This window comes from Chiloscyllium plagiosum, unplaced genomic scaffold (assembly GCF_037043375.1).
Source record: "Chiloscyllium plagiosum isolate Xiang-an unplaced genomic scaffold, Cpla_swu_hap1 HiC_scaffold_6, whole genome shotgun sequence".
Taxonomy (NCBI): domain Eukaryota; kingdom Metazoa; phylum Chordata; class Chondrichthyes; order Orectolobiformes; family Hemiscylliidae; genus Chiloscyllium; species Chiloscyllium plagiosum.
Window position 1 is genome coordinate 75,430,973 of NW_028270144.1, and position 13,168 is coordinate 75,444,140.

At 41.3% G+C, this 13,168-nt stretch overlaps 1 protein-coding gene across 1 annotated transcript; it reads right to left on the reverse strand.

Moving 5' to 3' along the window:
• Window positions 1-1,979: 1,979 nt before the first annotated feature.
• On the reverse strand, window positions 1,980-10,655 carry dph3 (diphthamide biosynthesis 3). Its single transcript, XM_043691755.2, has 3 exons — window positions 10,384-10,655; window positions 4,705-4,779; window positions 1,980-3,523 (listed from the first exon to the last, which is right to left on the reverse strand). Exons 1-3 carry the CDS (start codon window positions 10,489-10,491, stop codon window positions 3,455-3,457), a joined length of 252 nt encoding a protein of 83 aa, XP_043547690.1. The 5' UTR covers window positions 10,492-10,655; the 3' UTR covers window positions 1,980-3,454.
• Window positions 10,656-13,168: the final 2,513 nt, after the last annotated feature.

Consider the following 13,168-nt stretch of genomic DNA (forward strand, 5'->3'; position numbering starts at 1 on the left):
GTTACAACCAATGAAGTACTTTTATTGGTGCAGTCACAACAATAATGTAGGAAATACGGCAGCCAATTTGAACTCAGCAGACTTGTAAAATCATAAATGTGATAATAGGCGAGATAATCTTTATTTTGATTGAGGATAAATATTGAACTGAACTCTAGGGTCAAGTCCCTTACTCTTCCGCTAAATAGTACAATGGGGTATTTTGCATTCACCTGAGCAGGCATGTTTATCTCATTCAAAAGGCATCACCTCCCACAATGCGATCAGTGTGTATCCACAGTGTCTTAGTTAAGTTACCCTGCAACCAATATCCCAACTCCTTAGTATTTAGAGTCATAGTGTCATATAACATGGAAACAGAGCCTTCGGTCCAACCTGTCCACGCCAACCAGATATCCCAACCCAATCTAGTCCCACCTGCCACCACCCAGCCCATATCCGTCCAAACCCTTCCTATTCATATACCCATCCAAGTGCCTCTTAAATATTGCAATTGTACCAGCCTCCACCACTTCCCCTGGCAGCTCATTCCATACATGTAATACCCTATGTGAAAATGTTGCCCCTTAGGTCCATTTTATATCTTTCCCCTCTCATCCTAAACCTATGCCCTGTAGTTCTGGACTCCCTGACCCCAGGGAAAAGCCTTTGTCTATTTATCCTATCCATGCCCCTCATGAATTTGTAAACCTTTATAAAGGTCACCCCTCAACCTCCGACGCTCCAGGGAAAAAAAAAGCCCCAGCCTGTTCAGCGTCTCCCTATAGCTCAAATCCTCCAACCCTGCCAACATCCTTGTAAATATTTCCTGAACTCTTTCAAGTTTCACATCTTTCCAATAGGAAGACCAGAATTGCACGCAATATTCTAACAGTGGCCTCACCAATGTCCTGTACAGCTACAACATGACCTCCCAACTCCTATACTCAATACTCTGACTAATAAAGGAAAGCATATCAAACACCTTTTTCACTATTCTATCTACCTGCGACTCCACTTTCAAGGAGCTATGAACCTGCACTCCAAGATCTCTTTTTGCAGCAGCATTCCCTAGGACCTTACCATTAAGGCGTACAAGTCCTGCTAAGATTTGCTTTCCCAAAATGCAGCACCTCCCTTTTACCTGAATTAAACTCCATTTGCCACTCCTCTGGCCGATCTGATCAAGATCCTGTTGTAATCTGAGGTAATCTTCTTCGCTGTCCACTACACCTCCAATTTTGGAGTCATCTGTACCTCTTATGCTCCAATCCAAATCATTTATGTAAATGATGAAAAGTAGTGGCCTCTTCAGTCTAGATTTTTGCACTCAAACACTGGGAACATTGTAGGAGTGCTATCTTTTGGATGATACGTTAAGCAAAGGTCCTCTCAAGTGAATGGAAATAAGCCTTGTAAGAAACACCTCCCAATGGATGACATAGCTGATATGGCCTCAGTCTAGGCTGCATTTGCCACCAAAGCACTATACTTGTGATTTCAGTGCTAGAGAATGAAGCAGTGAGTGGGACTCATGAAAAGAACAGACACCCGGGAGGAATATAAAGTGAGAGTAGGTGGCATGATGAGCAGATAATTCCAACTTCTGGCTCCAATGCAGTCCAGTACATACAAGTGATGTCAGGGGTATTGACAAGCTGTATTAGTGCTTTGGCAGGAGGTAGGGTTTCGGGTCTGGCAGTATCTGAGGGCAAACATCATTTTGGAGTCAAAACAACTCTTGAGCTCTTTTTGATTGGGAACCCTGGAATGAAAGCACTAAGTAAATGCAAGTTCTTCTTTCCCTGTGCATACTAGATTCACAATAACACCTTGACATGCCAAAATGAGATTGTTGAGCCAAATCATAGACAGGGCAACTAAAGCTAAATATTCCCAACACAAAGGAATCCAACAACACTGTTTTTCTCATTTCTTTATATATCGTGATCTTATGATTTTGTCCAGCACTATTTTAAGCCAACAAAAAAACTCATATGTAAAAGCAAAACTGTTTTAATAAAATATTGCATTACAAACAGAAAAAAGGTTAAGATAATGACAAGCTATCCATCGATTTCTTTTCACCTGTGCAATTTAAATTGAATATTGCTAAAGAAAGACATTTTGTATAAGCTTTTCATCTTGCATCAGTTCAGGTGCAAGGATACCTATTTCAAAAGGGAGCAACAATTCACTACATGAGTAAAGGATGCTGATTGGAACTGAAAATCAATAATTGACCATTGAAATTTGGTTTAATTGTGCTCCTGATGAATGCAAGATGAAACAATTTCAATATGTATTTTAACTACTTTAACAATTTCCAATTATTAGATAACAAGTACATTTCATTTACCATAATTACCAAATTAGAAAAGTTGTAAAAGTAGCACCCATTTAAAATCTATTCTTTGGCATAATGGCCAGTATACAGTCTGTAGGGCCATTAAGCTACTTCACATTGTGCAAAGAATCAACGTCCAAAAAATCTTTATGATTTACTGCAGACTACAGTAGGTCAGGAACCCAGAAAAGATAAATGCATCAGTGAATACAGGTGAATAGGATTCTAACCACATTAGAGAATTACTTGAATTTTCAATATTGTCGATTTAGGAAGACATTATATTTGCAAAAGTTTGCATCTATCAAATGTAACAACAGTGATCATTTAATTATGGCAGGATCATTCAATATTTTATATCCATTCCCAAAGTTGGGAATTTTGCAGATTCAGAACATTAAAAATATAATATTGCAGTGCCACATCAAGATTCTCCAAACTTCCAGTCAAAAATAATTCTCTCAACCTGATCAGATGATCGGTATCCTTTGTATAAGTTAATCATATTCTTATTTCCAACTGTAAACATTTAGCTGTTGATAGTTTGCTCAGCAAGAGCATTTCAAAACCAAAAAAATGGCAGCCAGCAACAAGATAATAATATCCACTATCTCTGATTTTCTTAGAGAATCCTAAAATTTATCTCATGCTTTACCAGCATAACAAGAGTGTCGGGTGAAAGCCCAAATAGCGTCTCGGAATCATACAAATGACAGTTAATAAAAACAAATGCTGCAAATAGTCAACAGATTAGGAAATAACTGAGAAAATAAATGGTTCATATTTCAGGTCGAGATTACCTTATACCAGAATTGAAACGTTAACTATTTGTCTCCACAGACCGTCTGACCTGCTGACTAGCTCCGCCACTTGCTGTTTTCCAATGTCTGTAGTTAGTTTATATTTGAATAAGTGATAATTTGTTGATTTAACTTTACTGGTTTTGGCCTGCAATTTGCATTTTTAACTGAATGAACCAGTAGTCAAGGAGATTAGCTCACAGTCTATAAACTGCAACTTCAAACAAACAGTCGTAGTAACTGCATTTCATCTCCACGTACACGCTGATTATTTGTTTCTCCTTAATGGAACAGGCCTTATGTTCATTAGGACAGAGCATCTCAACAATCAGCATTTCATTTTTTCTAATTTATCTGTAGTCACCATTTCCACTATTTCTCCAGACATGAACTGATCCTGGAACAGAATACATTAAGATTTCAGATAAAACACTGAAAAAGTTCGTAAGAAATATTGCAAATTTATAATCAGCAAGACTGCTCATTTACAGTTTTCTTGACAAATTGACAAAATCACAGTCTGTAAAGCACTGGTTAAAAGATCCTTAGTATAATTAGTTTAAAAATGGAATTGATTCAATTCCACTGTGAACAATCAAAATACTACAAATCTTCTTATATGATTAAACCTATCATCTGAGGATTAGATATTGTTGAAGCTCTGTTCTTCCTCTGATAGAAAACTGACTCAATAGGTTAATAACATTAAGTACAATGAGAAAATACTCAGACAAAGGTTTCTTTTTAAGTAAATACTGAAAAACACATTGAATCAGAAAATCCTCTTGACGGCACCATGATGTTGGATGAACAAAAAAATGAAAGTTATTGGGACCAAAGAACGAGTGACAAATTCAATCCAAAATTAACTTAGTAGTAAGTAACAAAGGGTAATGCTTTAAGATGTTTTCTCGAACTGATTGCCATTACCAGTGAGGACTTGCAGGGCTCAATACTTGGTCCCACACTTTTTGTAGATTGTATTCATGACTTGTACTCAAATGATATAGAAATTGGATGTGTGGCTGAAAGCGAGAAGGAAAGCTTTAGATTACAATAAGATATGAAGGACTTGGTTAATTAGGGAGAAAAGTTGAACATGGAATTTTATCTGGAGAAGTGCGAAATAATGCACTCAAGGTACTGCAAGATGGGAAAATACAGAGCAGTATGGAGGAAGAGATGGATCTGGAGTGTATGTTCTCCTTAAAAGCTTGTCGAACAATTTGAAGAGGCAACATGTAACTTTTTTTTTAAAAATAGCTTAGACGCTATTTGTGGAATCAGGGAGATTTTTCGGGAAAAATCGCTTGAGAACTGCTTTCAGTCTTGGTCACCACATTACAGGAAGGTGGCAATTACACTGGAGAGGATAGAGGTTAGGCCAGTACAAATCAGCAGGGCCAAAGTGTAAGTTCATGGAAAATAAATATTGAGAACTTTATAATCGACAATTATCTACATCAAATAATGCTGGATTACTGAATCAGTAATTTTTGGATTGGCAAAACATCTCAACACCAGATATCAAATTAAAAGAAAATACATTGTTTTTGCACACTCTTCAAGTAAACTTACTTTATCATAAATTACTTTGATTATCAAAGAACAACTTGGACAAGTTGCAACTTCTTCTCCATTTTCCAGGTCTTCCTGTAAGATAACCATACAATGTTAGGCTTTGCAGTGCTTCCAATTTTTCCCCTAATCCCAAATGTGCTGACTCCGTCATGGGCAATAGTTTCCCAGACAATAAAGTACAGACTGTTCCTTCATGACCATTCCTTACATACAATTATGGATTGGAAAGCAGAGAAACAGGTTTTGCAGACAGGATTGTCCTATCCTTACCCAATAAGGCCTACTTTTCCATGTAAAGCAATTCAAAAATTCCCAAAGCATTCTCTTTCTTCATTTCCATGTCCATGACACATCAGTAAGAATTTCCACCACACAATATATATGGAGGTAAAGTTTGTCTTCACATTGAGGGCACCCTTCATTGTGTTGTGTGGTAGTCACCATTCTAAATGGGATCAGAATCTGATCAGACCTAATAAGAATGGGCATCCATGTCATACTGTGGGCAATCAGCAGCAGCCAAGTTGTCTCCAACACAATCTGGCATATTCCCTTCTGCCATTTACATAAGCCAGGGAACCAACCCTTATTCAATGCAGAGCACAGGAAAAAATAGCAACAGCAACACTAGGCACATCTAGTAATGAACCAAAACAAATTGCTGGAGAAACTCAGGTCTTGCAGTATCTGTGCAGAAAAAGCAGTGTTAAAAGTTTTCAGTCTAGTGACCCTTCTTCACAACCATTCTGGAGCATCCCTTGTCCCAAAATATCAACGCTGCATCCCACCACACATGCTGCAAGACCCAAGTTTCCCCAGCAATTTCTGCTTTTGTCTCAGACTTCCAGCTTTTGGTTTTGTGCGCGCACTAGAAATTTCCATGCCCTGATCCATGCTGTTCCAGTACAGTTATAACACTGGCAGCTACACATTATAACAATGTGAAAATTGCCCAATATATCTTGTACACCAAAGACAGAGCAAATCCAATGCATCCAATTACCAAGCCATGTGTCTACTTTTGATTGAATCAATAAATTGACAGGGTGAGCCACACTCTCACTAAACATTACTAGCTTAGCAAAAAAACCTGCTCATTGATTCTCAGTTTGGGTTCTGCTGTTGATGTCTGCTTTGTTCCACAAATCCGGCCGACAGAAGTTTTCTGTACAACAGCATAGCTTTATTATCGGACAGCTGGCAAGAGATTTAAAGCGTCTCCAAAGTAGCCGAGTGCCTACTTGTAGTGACTCTTCCCCACAACTCCCTACCTTACACCCAGAGACAGTATACTTTATAGAAATTGAACAAAGACTTCAGTCACATGGATGATTGTCATCACATAATTTAAAGTGGGTAATTATGAATTTACGAAATCTGATGAATGTTGATGTCCTGTAATAACGTGTACGGACTATAGAAACTGATCATATCTTCTATAATTATGTGTTGATGGAGACAAATTAAGGCAGAAAGGTTTTGCCTGCTACAAATGGGGAACTCACATACCTATGCTAATATGGAGGAGAAGAAAGACAATGGGAGAGGGAGGCAGTTAACTGGGTTGGGGCCAGGGCTATTAGTCCTGTCGGGAAAGGACAAAGGTCTTGTCTAGGCTTATTTGTGGAGTAGGGGAATCCACATGCATGGATTGAAAGAGTACAGGCTTTCAGTTGCTGTTGCAGTAAGCTCTTTGGTAGTGGGATTTTTAACCCTAAAGTCCCCAGTGTGCCCTCAAAAGAAGTAAAGCATGGAACTGACCCCTCTGTGACATTTTAACTTCCTCACTGCCAGGGCCACTATGTTCCTGACTTCATTACAGCCTTGGTTCAAACATGATCAAAAGAGTTAATTCCAGAGGTGAGTCAAGAGCAAAGTGCTATGTCAAGGAAAAATAGCAAGAAAACAAGAGTCAATGGAAATGGGCAGAAAACCCTCATGGCTGGAATCATACTCAGCACAAACAAAAATTATTGTGGTTGTTTGAGGTCAGTCATCTCAGCACCAGGACCTCTCTGCAGACGTTCTTCAGGGTGTCGTCCTAAACCAACTCTCTTCAGGTACTTCTTCATAAGGTCAGAAGTGGGGATGTTTGCCAATTATTGCACCGTGTTCAACACCATTCGAGTTTTCAGATACTGAAGCAGTCCATGTCTAAATATGTTTAAGTACAGATTTTACATGGCCCAGGGAATCCCTTATAGACTCAGGCCTGTAAGCCTCTCTCTTGGTTCGTCCCGGAGATCATACTCTTTGGAAGTCTGGAATAAAAAGCCTCATACGTTAGTTTAATTTTAGTCATCCCCTTTACTCACTAATAGAGTCACTGTTACAACATAACACTGATACCTATAAGCTAAACTAACTAGGTTCTAATAACCGAGAAGAGTAGGGTATCAACTGTTCAAGTGCCCCAGCAGGCTATTCCAATGTACTGAAAGTCGCTTCCTTTATACAGAAGTTTACAAAAACATTGCATGTTCTTAATTACACAGATAACAGTGAAAGACAATAATTTGTAAAGTTGATTGACAGGTCTGTGTACACTTGACTAATCACTCCTACAGGCCGTAAGCCATTCATCAGGTGGGAAAAACATACCCAGCCAAGTTAGGCAAGATATACTCCTATCATAAAGAGATACCAGTCAGAGCTGATTGGAGAGTTCATAAGGTAACCTTGCACAGCTCACATGTCTGATACAATTATTTTACAAAATGGCTTCTTAGGAAGGAGGGCAAACTTTTGACCATAAAATGGCTTCCTGACACATTGTGCCAGAATCTCTTCAATGTTAGGCTTAGAATAATTTGTAAGCTAGGAGCAGACTCCTGCTTTTTAAGTACTGAATCATTCTGTACCTGAGGCTGAGGTGTTACCATAAGGTTGCATTTAAACTGAATAAATTAGTCTTCAAATTAAACAGGCTCTCTTTTCAGGGTTGTGATTCAAACAAAACATAAGATCCGATTAGTTAGAATTGACAGTGGGGTAGTCTGTAGGGTCTGCAGAGTGGTTTGCAACAATGTCAGTTAAAGTTTCATCAATATTACCTTTTACAGAGTTTGTATTTAATAACTGGCACTAGCTACTCAATATCATCATAAAATCCCAAAGTGCAATTAAATTCAATCCATAACAGGTAAGTTAATTTTCTACTGGCTTCAGCACTAAAATGGTTTCTCTTTCTCGAGTCCTTTCGAACTAGAGTCAGGGTCTTGTAGCAGCAAAGATGTTTTTCTCTGTGTTTGCCATGCTTGCAAGGAGTAATAAGAATCCATTATAATTGATAGGATCTGACCGTTAATTACGAGGCTTTTGATAGTACAATATGGAGTTTTGTTTCAGGGTCAGAATCAAACACTGTCATTAATTTCACAAGGGAACGGCTCTGAACGTAATCACTTGGTGTCCTGTTCACACAGATTCACCGATGCCAAGGCAAATGTTAATTGCCTTACAGCATCCTGTTACCACTTGATGTGAGCCCAGATGTCTCTCTCTTCTGCATTCCTTGAGCTCCCCCCTTTTTCTGAGCCTTCCTGTCTGTCTATTTTCTAGTGCAGGAAATGTGTTCTATAATTCAGCATTATATTTTAGTCTAAATGCTTAAAAGACAAGTTTTAAGGCAATAGACATTCTCAAATGCAGCAAGACCTGGATTATATCAGGTTTGTGATGATAAGTGTCAAGTAATATTACAGTGCTTGACAATGACCAGCTCTCCTTGAAATTCAATGAAATTCCCATTTCTAAACCTATCATAACTTCCAGGTTACTATCAGCCAGAAAATGAACTGGATTAGCCATTTACAATACCACAGATATAAGAATAGGTCAATGGCTAAGGTACTTTCAGAGATAACTCATCTGACTCTCCAAAGCTGGCCCACCATCCATAATGCACTAATCAAGAGTGTGATGGAATAGTTCTCACCTGCATGGATGAATGGAGCTCCAACAACAAGAGGTTTTACACCCCTCAGGACAAAAGAAGCTCATTTGATTGGATCTACATCTGCAAACATCACTCTCTCCACCACATACACACAGTAACAGCAATGTGTACCAACTATAAGTTGCACAGCAAATATTTACCAAGGTTACTTAGACAGCACCTTCCAAACTCATAACCACTATTATCTATAAGGACAAGAGCAGCCAACAGATAGGAATACCATCACCTGCAAGTTCACTTCCAAGCACTCATCATCCTGACCTGGAAACATGTATCACCACTCCTTCAGTGTTGTTGCATCAATATTCTTAAACTCAACCCAACAGCATTGTCAACCTACCTACAGCAAATAGACTTCAGCTATTCAAAAAGGCAATTCACTCACACCTTTTCAATAGCAATTAAAAGGTAGATTATAAAGGCTGGCAGACGCAGCAATGCAAGTTAAAAAGATCAATGGGAATATTCCTCTGGACATTAATGTAATATTAAAGGGTTAAACTGCACTGTATTTGGGTGGGAACAACAATCATGAAGTAATGCAGATGACTATCCATTGTAATTGACACTTCATCTATACAGTCATTCACTATTGCTCCCTGCTATTGTCAAGTTAAACTATCATTCAATCTCTTCCATTCAGAAATGTTTTCTGGCCAGAGGTATATCACACCTACATTCTCTTGAGAAACAGAGTCAGGAAATCCTCTGCATAACGATTCCCCAGGATTAGGGCATTAGCATTACCGCCAAAGATGGTCTCATCCTGCCGCTGTACCTGGGGTAACGGCTGACAGAGTAACTGGGGGTTGTCTTGAGTGGCATGTGACTGTGGGGAGTGGCCAGAGCATCTATAGGCCTGGCCAACTGGCCTGTATAAATCAGAATGTGTTTTCTTTGTTCAGAACCTCATTCTAATCACAAAAAATGCTGGAGGATCTCAGCAGGTCTGGCAGCAGCTGCAAAAAGTCCAACAGTTAACAGATGTGACTTCTTCAAAATTAACCAACTTGCCAATTCTGATGAGTCATTCTACACACAAACATTACCTTTGTTTCTGTCTCCACAAATACTGACAGACCTGATGAGTTTCTCCAACATTCTCAGAATTTGTTTCAGACAGCCAGCATTCACAATATTCTGCCTTCATTCAACTACTCCAACTCTCTTCTGGACAGCTTCCAACTTTCTATAAACACCAGATTGTCCAAAGAAACAAACAAGAGTTTTTGTTGCACCCCAATAAATGCAATTTCTAATAACAGTATCTACCACAGTGAGACTATAACCACATAAATCACCTGTAACAATGATGAATACAGTCAGTTGTGCTATAACGCGGTAGCTGTTCTCATGCAATCCAGCGTTATAAAATCACGTAATAGCAGTACCACTTAAACTGATGGGGCTAAAATCGCATCATAACCTATACAGTACACGCTTTAAATAATTCCGCTATAGAAACAACACCTTAATGAATCGGTCGCGTTATAGCAGAACGACGTGTACAGAGAAACCCTTCCCAGTTACCCACTTACTGAAATACCCTTCAGTTGCAATCTCACTTAGAAGGTTAAATCACTAGTATCAATTAATTACTGCCGGGGAGACATTATTTATTTCCATTGGTTCGCTTACAGCCCTAATACTGATCGGAAGGTGAGTTACGGATGTGATTTTATTACAAACGGTCGGCTGTAACTGCTGCACCAACCCACCTTGCTAATGATGAACTTGTCTCCACACGGACACGGATAATAATAACTCTCCGTCTCCTCATCATACTCGAAATCCTCGATTTCCACCTCATCGTGAAATACGGACATGATGACGGGTCAGAGACCTCACTGTCCCGAACAAGCCTGCGGCCTTCAACCGTCACTCAGCTCCACACGTTTCTTCCACAGAACTCACTCACAGACACGCCTGCGCCTTTCTTCAACCGGTTTCCCCCTCCACAAATGCGGCTGCGCATTTTTCAACGGGTTTCTTCTCCTCCTCGAACGCGCCTGCGCCTTTCCTCAACAGCACCCCCCTCGAACGCGCCTGCGCCTTTCCTCAACAGCACCCCCCTCGAACGCGCCTGCGCTTTTCCTCAACAGCACCCCCCTCGAACGCGCCTGCGCCTTTCCTCAACAGCCCCCCGTCCTCGAACGCGCCTGCGCCTTTCCTCAACAGCCCCCCGTCCTCGAACGCGCCTGCGCCTTTCCTCAACAGCTCCCCGCCCTCGAACGCGCCTGCGCGAAATTCCGTCGCTCTGGTCGCTAGTGCGCATGTGCAAGTATCGTGGGCCAGCCGGTTGGAGGCGCTCATGGTCTTTCTGGCACTTTTTGTTATTTTCTCAGATTTTTAGTATCTGTGGTAATTTGCTGTCGTATTTGACGCCTCTTGAGCAGAAGTGGATAAATGCACTTATCTCAGTGCGTTACTCTCTCCATTTGCCACTGCAAATGTAATCTTTAGCAGATTTTGAAAATCAGGTCTGGGAATCACAATTTGGAGATGCGGGTGTTGGACTGGAGTGTACAAAGTTAAAAATCTCACAACACCGGGTTATAGACCAAAAGGTTTATTTGGAAGCACTAGCTTTCGGAGCCTTGCTCCTTCATCAGGTGGTTGTTGCCCGATGAGGAGTGGCACTCCGAAAGCTTGTACTTCCAAATAAACCTGTTGGACTAAAACCTGGTGTATGATTTTTAACTAGGTCATGGAACCAAGAGGAGCCACCCTCTCGAACTGAAAGTCTTGTCCATCCTGGTCAATGCATGTGACACTTAGATTATGTGCAGCATCTTTCCAAGAAGCTCAACGACGTACTTTAACAACAGGCTCAAAGTGATTGGGTTTGAAGAGTTTATAACCAAAGCTCCAGCTACATACATCCCAATACCACATTTTTCCCCCCAAAGAAGAGTTAATGACAAGGAAAATCTTCCAGAATAATTGATCTACATGCCCTCTCAGGGCTCGTTTAAGGGTAACGTGTTGCTCGTGTTTTAATTAATATGATAATAAACTGGGCTTGTTGTCCACCTCCCTCAAAATTTCCTAATGAAAGAGTACCAACAAAAAGTTCACGAAGCATCATGCAGCCTTTGGCAGGTTCTTCAAGATCTGATATTAGGACAACATGAGGTACTTATCTGAACTGGAATGTCATGCATCCACTCTGTATTAAGACAATAAAGACTGATTTTGGCTAAATGTTCTGTGCAGAGCTTCAGCCTGGAGTACTGTCACATCTTCTACATACCCACCGACTCCCACAGCTACCTGGACCACACCTCCTCCCACCCTGCCTCCTGCAAAATCGCTACCCTTTATTCTCAGTTTCTCCACGTCCACTGCATTGGTTCCCAGGAGGACCAGTTCCACCACAGAACACATCATATGGCCTCCTTCTTCAAAGACTGCGATTTCCCCTCCCACTTGGTCGATGATACCTTCCAGTGCACCTCTTCCACTTCCCGCACATCTGCCCTCAAACCCCATTCCTCCAACCGCAACAAGGACAGAACCTCCCTTGTCCTCACCTTCCACCCCACCAACCTCTGTATACATTGCATCATCCTCCACCATTTCTGCCACCTACAAACAGACCCAACCACCAGAGATATATTTCCCTCCCCACCCCATCTGCTTTCCGTAAATACCATTCCCTCCGTGACTGCCTTGTCAGGTCCACGCCCCCCACTAACCCACTCTCCCCTCCCGGCACCTTCCTCTGCCACCGCAGGAATTGCAAAACCTGCGGCCACACCTCCAGCCAAGGGCCCAAAGGAGCCTTTCATATCCATTAGAATTTTACCTGCAATTCCACACATAATTAGATTAGATTACTTACAGTGTGGAAACAGGCCCTATGGCCCAACAAGTCCACACTGACCCATTCCCCTACATTTACCCCTTCACCTAACACTATGGGCAATTTAGCATGGCCAATTCACCTAACCTGCACATTTTTGGACTGTGGGAGGAAACCGGAGCACCCAGAGGACACCCATGCAGAACAAGGGAGAATGTGCAAACTCCACACAGACACTTGCCTGAGGTGGGAATTGAATCCGGGTCTCTGGCGCTGTGAGGCAGCAGTGCTAACCATTATGCCACCATGCCACCCTACATGTCATTTACTGTATCCATTGCTCCTGATGCGGTCTCCTTTACACTGGGGAGACAGGATGCTTACTTGCAGAGCACTTCAGAGAACATCGCCAGGACACCTGCACCAACCAACCCAACTGCCCCGTGGCCGAACAATTCAACTCCCCCTCCCACTTGGCCAAGGACATGCAGGTCCTGGACCTCCTCCATTGCTGCAATCTAACCACCCAATGTCAGGAAGAAGAATGCCTTCTCATCTTCTGCCTTGGGACCCTCCAACCACATGGCATGAATGTGGCCTTCACTAGTTTCCTCATTTCCCTCCTCCCCCAACCTTATCCTACTTCCAACCTTCCAACTCAGCACCGCCCTCATGATCTATCCTACCTGTCTATCTTC